Source organism: Astatotilapia calliptera, chromosome 4 (genome assembly GCF_964374335.1).
Source record: "Astatotilapia calliptera chromosome 4, fAstCal68.1, whole genome shotgun sequence".
In the NCBI taxonomy this organism is placed as follows: domain Eukaryota; kingdom Metazoa; phylum Chordata; class Actinopteri; order Cichliformes; family Cichlidae; genus Astatotilapia; species Astatotilapia calliptera.
In genome coordinates this window covers 30,790,806-30,803,010 of record NC_137425.1, presented here as the reverse complement: position 1 = coordinate 30,803,010, position 12,205 = coordinate 30,790,806, and the positions used below count along the sequence as shown (strand labels likewise).

The 12,205-nt window shown below is 38.9% G+C and overlaps 1 protein-coding gene across 2 annotated transcripts in view; it reads right to left on the bottom strand.

Annotated features, from left to right (window-relative positions):
* Positions 1-12,205, bottom strand: part of LOC113021370 (carbonic anhydrase-related protein 10-like) — a 154,077-nt gene that overhangs the window by 58,366 nt on the left and 83,506 nt on the right. For both annotated transcript variants that reach the window (XM_080300469.1, XM_026166008.2), the window contains exon 3: positions 9,891-10,033. In XM_080300469.1, the coding sequence (XP_080156595.1) occupies positions 9,891-10,033 (143 nt within the window). The remainder of the gene's footprint in view (positions 1-9,890; positions 10,034-12,205) is intronic.

Sequence of the window (12,205 nt, the reverse complement as noted above, 5' to 3'; positions counted from 1 at the left end):
ACATACCTACAAGTGAAGATGCAGAAAAGGTTAAATGAAAAAATAATAATGTATTAAATTTGTTTTTTTTATTATAAAACATAAAACAAACTGCTCTTAGTTATTTACAGCTATATTATTTACAAAATAATGAATCCTGTTTATCTATGAATTATATTCCCTCACAGCATGACAACAACAACAAAAAGCCCCGAGCACCAATTCAAAGAGATTCTTTCTGCCACACAATACTGTCTTGGGATGCACTGTCACAGGTCCACATGCTTTAACTTTTCAAGATTCCACTGTCACATCTCCCCGTGTTAAAGTGAATTGTATTTTTAAACCAGAGATTTTATCACATCCCCCCTAAACTGGCATATCACCTCTATCAGCTCATAGAGGTGATATGCCAGTTTAGACATATCACCTCTAAATGCATATTCATATTTTCCAAAAGTAATGAGTCACAGATTCAGTTACTCACACAACACTTTTAAATACTTACCATGTTAAAACCATATGTATTTTTTGAAAGTGTTTGCATGAATGATTGTCCAGTAGGTGGTCATGTCATCTGCCCATTTCCCTGTTTTTCCTCTGGTCTGATACTCTTTGTTTAGTGTTTAACCTGTTTTTTCTTACCTGAGCTACAGCATTCACTACCTTGGTTACTGTAGCCCAAGCAGGTTTTTTTTCTTCTTTCTTTTAAGCCGCTGTCACTCACAAGAAAACGCTTTGGATAAGTGTGCTGTTTCTTTTTTGTTTTTTTATTCTGCAGTCTTGGAGCTTTTTGCTGTAACTACCATGCTTCTCCCCTACAACAAATACAACTATTGTTTTCTCAGTGGTCCACATAAAGGTGTTTGCTCATATGGAGACATCCACACTGTAGGAGAGCAAGCTTGTGCCTGTCACCTTAAAATCATTCTGATTCACTTTTATGGTTAAAAACAGAATAAAACTGAAATTTTTAAAAAAGAAATTTGTATGTGGCCTTATTTTATGAGCAAAGTAAATCTAGTGTACGAACATATAACCAGTCTTGTGGAGTAACTGAATACATGCACTGGCGCTACGTATTTAAAATACAAAATATGAGTAACTGTATTCCGTTACAGTTACCATTTAATCTAATTTTGGTAATTTTGCTGGCAACCCAAACAAAACACACATTAAGAAGCTCTAATGTAAGTGTCCTGTTAATGTTGGTGTCGTCAGTCACAACGGACCCACCAGTGCAACAGAGACAGCAGTGCATGGGCAGGAATGCATTTCTTACTTGGAAATTCCAACACCGTTTTACATTTAAAGAAGAAAGGGATGGGCGAAATCTGACCGTGAAATGCAAACTCTGTTTGCCAGCAGCCGAGCTGCTCTCAGCGTCAAAAGACTCCAACCTAAGGAAACATCTGGAAGTAAGTTCTTTTTTAAAAGCTAATGTTAGCCTACCACAACTACCTTGTTGTAGTTGTGCTACCTACCTGGGTTATGTGTCACTTCAACATCTTCGGTGTGCTATTGCTGTGTGATTTATTACTAACAGAAACAGACAGAAAGAAAACATATTACTGATACAGAAATAGTTTTCAATACGAGATCACTGCAAACAGTGCAGCCTTACCTAATGGCCACCCTACTGTTACTCATTTTATATAAAGATTTATAAATCTAGTTGGTGTTGCTTTCAGAGCTGCACATGAATTTTTGCAGCTAGCAGGTTGTTAATGCTTTCCATCAAGTCTAACAATCTGCAGTCTATGAACTAACCTCAGCTAACACCAGCTAACAATGTTAGCTCGGTGGCGAGTAGCCTTGAGTAATAGTAATAAATCACACAGCAATAGTACGTTCATGCAGTTGCAAAAAGCATGACAATATATCAAGTAATCCAAAGTATTTGGAATACCTTACAAACTACATTTTGGACCATGTATTCTGTAACCTGTAGTGGAATACATTTTAAAAGTAACCTTCTCAACACTGCATATAACACATAACATATAACCTCAGTATAGGCCATCAACAGCTTTGAAAATGTCTGAAGTCATCTGACAAATCCAGCATGAGCTTCCTGTGATACAGATCACTACTGTCACAGGACTGAAATCTAAGAAGACATTATTTGCAACAAATGAATGAAAAAGAACACTGCCGACTGCTAAAACCATCCCACACCAGAAATGTAGGAAAGCCAGAGCACATGGTTTCACAGTTCATCAAGCAGCTCTGAGAAAATCCTGCATGACTTTCCCATAATACAGCTGGCCTGGCTGCCACAAAAGAACAGAGAATTCTGATCTACTGTTAAATAAGGAAGCAGAGAGCCTGCAATGAAACATCTGTGTGCTAAAGCCATCCCACAGGACAGGTCCTGTTAAGCCTAGTGTGGTAAGCAACATGGATTGTGGATTTGATGCATGGGTGGATTAAGGCCCCCTGGAACCTAACTGTACACACACCACTTTGTCTGAAACCATTTCGAACAACAACACCGGAGGGATCTAAAAGGTGCTAAGAGTTTTTGCAGCCTGCAGTCACAAGCTGTTAATGTCTTGATCCCCGATTCAAGCAGAAAGCTGAACATATTACATCGTTATAACACCCTGTTTTAGTGAGGGATCGCCAGCGCTGGAATAAGAAGCTGTTGCTCATACCAAATGCTGTTCACAACCTAAGGGATGCTGCTGTTTTTCAGAGAGTGGTGGAAAGTACATTCAAGGCACTTGCATTATGCTGAAAATGTCAGTTTTAGACTACTTCATACCTGCACATTTCAGATGGAAATATTGTCCTTAAATCTAATTTATTAGTTTGAAAATCGGCTTAACTTGTGAGCCTGCCTTAGTCCACAAGTCATTACCTGTGCTTGACATAAGTTAGACAATTGATAGGCCATTAATTGAATGCTAGTGACCCAGTTATATAAAATGCTGAACCTGCACAACTTAATGAGGACTCCTTTTTTATTCAAGTTCAGTTAGAATAAACAGTGATTGCAGATTGTACAGGAAAAAAGCAACACTGACATTTAGATTAGTTCCATGAGACTCACTCTGTCTATATACGTCTGTCTACAACGAGGTAAAAAATGTCCCAGGAAAATGGAACAACAAACAAACAATGAACGTCCTGCTTTGCTCCTTGTAGTTGGTGGTAACGCTTAAGAAGACAGAAAGCAATAAATCTGAATGAAAAGCTTACCACTGCCACTTTAAGCAAGCACTTTAAGAAGTAGTTACCTGACAGACAGGTAAGACAGAGTAGTATTGCTCATCCACCCCCATGGCACTTCTGCTCATTATTATTTTCCCTTTCCCGTAGTTTATGATGTGTCCTTGTATCTCAGGGTTCCACTTCTTGTTTATTTCTGGGCAAGATAGGGCAATAAAAATGATTTTTCCTTTTTGATCAATAATTGTAGAGGATATTTGCACGATTAGCTGTGTGCTTTGTCATAGTTTCAATCACTTGCCTGTATTAAAAAGAAGAGAAAAAAGAAAACACACAATAAAAAGCTCTATTTTTGTCACAAATTAGATCACGAAGGGACTGATATGCGCATTTGCATGCATATTAACAAAAACTCCAACAAATTTATTTCAGATGAGCCCTGGCACAGTGATTCAGTAATCCTGATATTTCATTAGCCCAGACGACCTACATTCCCTGGTGCTTTGGATTAGCAGAGCCTGAGCTACTACTGTCAGTCATCTGATCTCATATCATATTTGTCTGAACCACAGCGTGTCACAGTGACTGTGATTAGTGGTTGACACTGCTCCCTCTGGGAATAACATGGGGGCTCAACCCAGTGACACTTCTTAGCCCTCATCACAATGAGCAAGTCTCATGGGGAATTATAAGGATAGACCTTTTAAATAGAGCATTATGGGGTTAATGTTTCTTTAAGATTTCTCTGTGTCCTATAGTGAAATGTTAATCACTATAAATTGAAATAAACAGAAATGAAACAAAAGGACCCAAGAGACGTAACGCATGCTTAGTTCAGATTTAAACAGTGTACGATCCTGTTCAGAATTTACACATAATAACTTTAAACACAGAGCAAATTCCAAAGGGAACAATTTGCACTAAGCTGACAGGGGCTTGAAAGCTTGATTTTAAAACTTGCAGGATTAAGTATCACTGCTGTCAATACACAAACCTCAGATAAGAGATTAGTGATAATGTAAGAGCTAAGTGGATGAGTGGCCTGGCTTTGCTATTTACCAGATGAAGTGGGCACTTTCTGTTACACTTGTTGTATTAAGAGTGTAATCATCCCTCTATCTGTCTCCACTCGCCTACAGTCTTTGAAAGACTTAGGAGGGTGACACATACAGTAACAAACATAAAATACACTGTAATGCAGGTATAAGTGTAAATTTAAACATCCCAAAAAAAAGTGTTTTGCACAGAAAAATCAGAGACTAAAATTGTCATTGTGCAAATATGAAAATGTATTTAATAGGTAATAGATTACACAGAGCATAACTACTGTAATGCTCACTGATCCTAAAAAATATGATCAGGGTGTCATTATTGATCCCTGCAGGGAAACCTCTTCTCTGAATTTAGCCCGTCCCAAGTATCAGCAGCAGCTATCGGACTGCTAACTCCAGTATAAGTGCACAGAAAGATGCAAGTGCACACAGAGGTTTTCTGCCATGACCCAAGCATAATGAATCTGAAGTGATCAATGTTTATCAAATAAATTAGTCTAACATGCTTTTAAGCAAAATATCCAAGAGTAGACAAGCATAAGCATCTCACCTTCATATATATGCAGTTTACATCTATATGTGTCAAGATGTGTCATCACTCCATTTAATTATATTTAACATTAGTGTGCAGCATTGCCATAACTAGTACATTAATTCATTTTTTGTACACAGACTGAATATAGATTCGATTTCATCAATGAAACATGATAATTCCAATTTGTAAATTACAGTAAGGCTTCATTTAAAACAAATACGTAAAGCAAGATATGCTTTAGGGTGGAAGATTAGCAGGAGCAGGTATTACAGACAAACAGCTTTGTAGTCAGATTCACCGCCTGCTAATCACGTTTTGCTTTAAAGCTTGAAAATGACAACAGACAAAAATCCATTAGCACCTTCAAAACTGGAGGTACACGCGTCAGTAACTGACGTCTCCACGGCAACATCCATCTATGTTTCTGTACGTCACACTTGTCCTGATCTTTAAACCACAGAATTTTAAATTAGTGTATGTTTAAGCCATATGTAATAACATCTCCTGAGGTTCCTGAAGTATTTGGTACGCACAAAAATGTCAGCCCAATCTGGAATGCCTGCGTTCAAGTACAAAAATCTTGGCAGAATTTGGATTCCACATATCCATTCCTTTTTAACCTTTAGCCATGCTGGGGCACAATAACCAAAAATCATCCTTCAGAAAATAATACTTGTCAGAGGCTGCCGCTTGGGGCTAATGCTGTATCCTTATTCTTGATTTAAACCCTGGTTTCTGTGGTGGAAAAGAGTCTTCTTCTGGAAAGTGTCTGGGAACAACACAAATATGCTGACTTTGATATTTTCTGGAGGTTTCAAAGAACACCTACAAAAGCTTCTTTAAAAGGGAACATGATGGGCGAGCTAATAAAGAAACAAGCTACATGGATATATGTTTAAAAATATTATATCAGCAGTGTTTAAGTACTGTGTCTGGGGGTGGGCGTCCGGGTACACACCGGCTCACTCCTTGGCGGCCGCCTGGGGCTCGCTCGGGCCACTTCGGAGGTGGGGTGCCCCCGGCCTCTCAGCCTGGGGCTCGGTCACTCAGGCACGGCTGGCTGCCGGCGGAGCTCACGGACGCGTCACTGCAACTCCCCCTGGCTTCTGCTCCGCGGCTGCTGAGTGAGCCCTCATCTGGGACTCTCCTCAGCTCTTTCTGGGACAGTGGCGCGGCTGCCCCTCTGTTGGTCTTCCTTGGTCTCTTGTGTTCTGGGGGCCTCTGGATGTCTGGAGTTTTGATCTCCTCCATACCTGCTTCATACCCTGGAGGACGGGGCTATGGCCCCCCACACCCTCTAGCAGATCGTTACATGGAGAAACCTTTGGAATACAAGCATGCTGATCCACACAGGTATGCACACACGGGTATGCACAGACGTGGACTACAGCTTTCTTGGCTGCTGCCTCAAAGCATATTGTGTACTGTCTATCTTGCGTGCTGCACAATATCGTTTATTATTTAGTATCTACTGATATCTACTGCTAGCTAGTTTATTGTGATGGTGCTGTGTTTTTATTATGTTGCTCTTTGTTGTTTGCTTTCTCTTCTGTTTTTTTTCTCCATACAGGTGACCCAGGTGTTTTGTTTTTTTGTTTTTTCTTTCTTCCCCCCCTTCTCACCGTCTCTTCTCCCCTTTGGTTTTCTTTCTCTCCCTCTCTTTCTTTCATTCTTTCCCCCTGTCCTATCCCCCAGACATGTCTGTCCCGTTTGTAGCAACTGAAAATAAAATAAATTCATAATTATAATAAAGGTCAATCAAATGGACCAATATGGCAAGGCCATGATGATCCACTTGGTAAAATAAATCCGGCATCTTTCTTGGCCTTAAGACAACAATTCTGATGGCTAAAGATCCAAACGGGACACAAAAAAAAAAGAAAAAAAAGCAGTGTTTAAGTACCAAGTCCAAGTAGTGCCACAGAGAAAGAAAAAAAACATGTAATCAATGGGCAGGATTCAGCATCTTGTAATTAAGCATCCCATTTAGCCTCGATCGTGCAGTTTCTACATACAGAAAAAGAAACAAAGCTTTTTATTTGAAGTAAGTATTTTAATCAGTTTAAACCATAAACAAGTTACACCCATTGGTAACCTCAGTAGTTTATAGACATATTTCATTTGTCCAATCATATGGACATACATAGAATACCATCATTATTATTATTATTATTATTATTATTATTATTATTATTATTATTCAGCATTTCTCAAGTTTGAAAGTTCCAGAGGAAAATGATCATTATTCCTAAAGTAAACAAATGTGTGTCATGTGCTCCGAGAGAAAGCTTGAAGGCAGTCAGTATTCAGACATTAAACTGTGGATATGAATCACCCACAGTCATCATCACATCAAACCTTAGAAAACATTAAATCCATTTTGAGCTAGCAAAGCATCTGGATTTTGGAAGGGAACAATGAAATCTAACAGCAAAGCACCATATTGTTCAAGATCAAAGCAGCCTTTGGCAGTGAAATTTTCATAAAGACATTATGTTGTGAAATAATGACTTATGATTCAGAACAGACTACGTCCTGAATCAAAGGAAGATATGTTAAAAATGTACATTACGTTTGAAGTCGGACTCATTTTCAGGATGGATTATTGAAAATAAAGGAAATATGCAAGTCCCACAAGAACAATTATTTAATGAATGCTGGTAGTGAACTGCTTTCAAGGGAAAAGTGAAAACCAACGATGTAGATGTCAAATATAATTACATTACAGGTTAAAGCAAGAGAAATTTGTAAAATTCATAGTTCATCACCTATGATTTGTGCAATGTACTTTCTTTGCTTATTTAAGGATTTGCTCATAAGTTACACGTGTTATGTTGGCTAATGTATCTTATTACCCTGTATTCATATATATGCAGCTAAAAAGTTGTGTTTTTGTTTTGTTTTTAAGAATAAGGAACAATGTTAATGTCAAATAGTTCTGAGAACAGGCCTATAAATATTACAATCCTTACATGTTTTAAATCTGGCTAATCTCACATTCAAGATACTTTCTCGTGAACCTCGTGTAGCTCCAGTTATTAGATTTTCAGAAGTTCCTTTAAATCACAATTCAAAAGGTTTTCTCTGAATATTTATCCCTCAGATCCCTCAGGATACTACAGTAGACCTGCATGTTGACAGTTTCCCCGAGGGATGAATTCACAGTGTGCAATCCAATGAATGTTGAAATAAAGGCATTGTTCCCCCAGTGTTGTTTCTGGGAGAACCTGCCAGAACCTTCTTTGCCCAAAGGCAAAGAAACTGAAAACTGCTCAGTTATAGCTGGAGACCAAGCTCTCAACACCAACCTTGACAGAAAATTCAGGTAAGTTTAAAAGTCAAGTTAATGCTTTCTGTCTATCCCAACATATCTGAGTAGATGACCTTGAACATGAGCTTTCAAAAGTTCATGTTCTTACAGCTGAAAACCGTCCACTTTTATCCAGTAATAACAGATTACCATAGGCTGGATCATGCTGAGCTGCCTCTTTCAGCTAACATGAACATTTTGGGAGCGCAAAAGCTTCCTTATTTCTAATGTAATGACAAATTTGGCTGATGAAGACTAGAACTAAATACCTTCAGTATTCAGTATTTGATATTTTAGTTTAGTTTATTTTGTCATTACACACTATCATTTAAGATTGCTTTTTTCCCCCAGTTTTTAACTATAATGGTTTTCTGAGTTACCATAGCAACCTGTCTATGGGCAAATTGGACTAATTTAAACGAGGAGTTAAATTGTTGTCCTGCTTCTCAATACCTTTTGATGACCTCACATTACTCTCTTTATTGCCCCCGAATAGCTACTTGTATGTCATTCACAGTGGCAACTGTAACAATGTTCTGCTATAAACATCTCATTTGTCAAGTCTTGGCCTCTTTTTACGAATCACAAGGAGGGAAGTTTAAGAAAAATTCACTATCTGGCCTTATGGGGGTTTGTTGTCCCAGCCTAAATTTCCTGCACTGCAACTCAAATACAGTCCGTATCCCTTTCAACCCCAGTGGTCCCTGTAGCAGGAGTGAGCCTTTTCTGTTATTAAACTGCAACCAGCTGCTGTTATTTGAGGGTTTCAGAGTGTGGCACACTGAAGTGAAAAAGTAGTCTGGTATTACTCCGACTGAAATGAATGCAGCATTTATTGTGCTTTCATTTCTGATGTATTACATTTGGTGGAGTTACAGGTGAGAATTTTTCAGAACAGATTTAGAAGCATCACCACGGCTGGCTTGTATTTTCACTCTAATTTACAGGTTTAACTGGGAACAATTTTGCCCCGTAGTTGTGCAGTTTGTACTTACAGTTCTGTAACTGTTCATGATGACTGAATGGGAAATTTCAGGTCAAATTTCTATAAAAAATAGCCTAGGGCTTATGTATTAACACATAAGCCCTTTCTCGGTTTCTGTCAGCTGCTTTTACAAAATATGTCCTTGTTCCGCCTTCAGACAGAACCTTAAATTTCTAAAATGCAGAAAGGTTCACACCCATCCTCATCAATCCGACGTGCAGGCAGATTGACCACCCCCCAACCCACCTCCAAGGCCAGCTGCGACCCCGGGACAAGGCCAGTCCAGCCCCTGAACCACCAGCTAACCCCCACCTGAGGCAGGGTGTTGGAAGTCTTGCCCACTCTAAATTTGTGACAAAGCTAAATTTGCACTCTTGTAGCCAGACCCCTTTTCCCCACACTGACATTATTATGGCCAATAACTAAAATACATTTCCAAACTGTCATAATGAATCCAGGATGAAAAGTACAACATCCCACAAGCTGTGTTTAACTGTGATTTTAGGTGCTTTAAAGAGGATTTTTCCTCCAAAGATTAACTGTGATTGCTGTGTAAAGGGCTAAAATTGTAATGCCTCCTGAGCCTTGGTGCAGCAAAATGCAGCTGGGAATTTCAAAGCCTTTGGATATAGATGAATCATTGTCTCTGACCAAAGTTTCTCTGCTTCTTGATTTAGAGGTAGTGTCCTGGTCTGTGTTCTTTCACCCTGATGAATTAAAGCCCAGCGACTGTCACAGAAGGACAGTCCTGCTTGTGTCTCGACATTTGATGAGTTTTGTCTCAAAACATGAGCTAAAGCTCCTCGATCGCTACGTGAAAACCATTAGGAAGCATTTTCATTTGGTGACCCTTACCTTATGTCCTCCTGTATTGAGCCTGAGAGGGGTCAGGTACGGGTCAAAAATCATGTGACTGGTTTCGATGTCGATGGGAGACTGCCTTTTCCCAATGGCACACAGGTTCCAGGCTGAGTTCACCAGACCCCAGAAGGATGGAACTAGTGTTGGAACGAGAGGGAAAAAAGAAAGCAATTATTGTGTGAGTGCCTGTGCATGCCTGTGCACATGCAGGCACAAGATCAAACCATAAAAACAGAAAGAAAGGGAGCAGATGAGCTTCATTATGATGGGACAGAAGTGCTGGTGGAGTTTAGGGAGATTTAAATTTACATATGGCTTCATTAAAATCCAACTAAAAAAAGAACTTTCATTAAAGTCTCCAGGTTATTATCTGCAAGTACAAGTAAGGCGGAGAAATGGACTTCTTAAAAGTGACTCAAAAGTTCTCTCCATCGTTTTTATTGCACATAATTTACAATACCAGAACTTGGCAGACCCACAGGCTAAGCTGAGCCTTGCAACAGAAATATACCTCCCCGGAATAAAGTAGTACATCTTACTTTTACACTTAAAATATTTTCATGATGGTTGTTGAATTTTCTGTTGATAACATAATAACAGCATTAATTAACATTGTAAATATAAGGATCCTGTAATTGAGTCTGTGTTTATTGTGTGAATGCTGAGTATTAAGCTCATTCTCATTCCCAGGGTGTCAGTTATTTGGGTAGATTTGGCGTGTGTTCCGAGTGAGATGAATGGAAGGGGTGTTTCAATGTTTTCCTAAAAGTAACCAAGTCATTTTCAGCACCTAAACGTAACTCTTTTTTAGTGTATTAACCTGGCAATATAGTTTTCTTTGCCTAAAGCTGCCCTAATACTTTAGTGCCAAACCTAGCCAAGACGTTTTTGTTGCCTGTACCTAATAAGTGAATCAAAGCCACAATACAAAGTTAATAATAAAGCTAAAATCAAAACAATTAGTGAGGAAAAAAATCACTAACTCTGTTAACTGAACTGTAAAGGAATAAAACACTTTTGACATTCACTAGGGCACAAAGGCTTGTGTTTCATTGGTCCTCTAATGAACTGGAACTGAATGCTGAAAGGCATCACTGATGTCCCCTCATACCCAATATACAGTGCAGACCACATGGAACCATTTTTTCTCCCTCTGTGCTCGAGCATATACACTTGGAAATAAAAGAGTAGATACTTGACTGAAGTGGCGAGACTGAGCTTCATTTGATTTGGTTTCCATTAATGAACAGTGCTGTGATAAAAGTCTTTGCCCCTTCCTGATTTCTTCTTCTCTTCTTGTCATACTTGAATGTTTCAGGTCATCAAACAATAATAGTAACATTAGACAAAGATAAGCCAAGTTTTTTTTTTCTTTTTAAAAAAAGAAGATTTAACATAAAGATTTCACACTTTAAAAAAAGGTATCAAATAAAACTGGTCCAATGGGAATATCTCAAACATTTAATTGACTCAATGATATACTCTGATTAAAAAGACACGGCATACTTTAAGCACTTAGAAGTCTGTTGTGTCTGATCTCATTTAGCACTGTAATGATATACTTGCATATTCTACCTTGTAGTTGCATTAAACTGTACTGTGAATTTTAAAAATCAAAGTCTTTCTAGAAGTGAAGTAGTTTTATGCCTTTTATTATGACACAATATTTCATCGTACACCTCTCTGCATTTAATCATTAGTCATTATTAATCTCTGGCTCTCTTCCACAGCATGTCTTCGTCCTGTCTTCCTCCCCTCACCCCCAACCAGTTGCGGCAGATGGCCAGCCATCCCTGAGCCTGGTTCTACAAGAGGTTTCTTCCTGTTAAAAGGGAGTTTTTCCTTCCCGCTTTTGCCAAAGTGTTTGCTCATAGAGGATCATTGTGAAACCTAGCCCTCAGTAAATCACATGATAGGATGGGGCTAGGCTTCACAATGGGTACACGCAAAACCTTGGCTGATTGTGACCCATGCCGGTTTTCACACCTTGGCTCGTGTGATTAGGTAGAGGATCAATCGGAGGTCCATGACCCTCTTGGGGACTCTCCCATAGGGCTTAAAATCAGGGACTCTCCACCAGTTGCTCTTAGAACTGAAGAAACTTCTCGGATGAGAAGGTGAAACGTCTTAAAGGAAACTTAAAGAAGTCCAGACGCTTATCTTTCCAAGCTCCTTAAACAACTAAATTGAACATTCCTGTGTAAGAGAACAATTTTCCTCTTTTTTCCATATTTTTTTAATTTTGCAATACCTGTACTGCAGGATCCCTGCTGTCTGAAACGTTTAACCTCTAAAAGTTAGACTGTTCA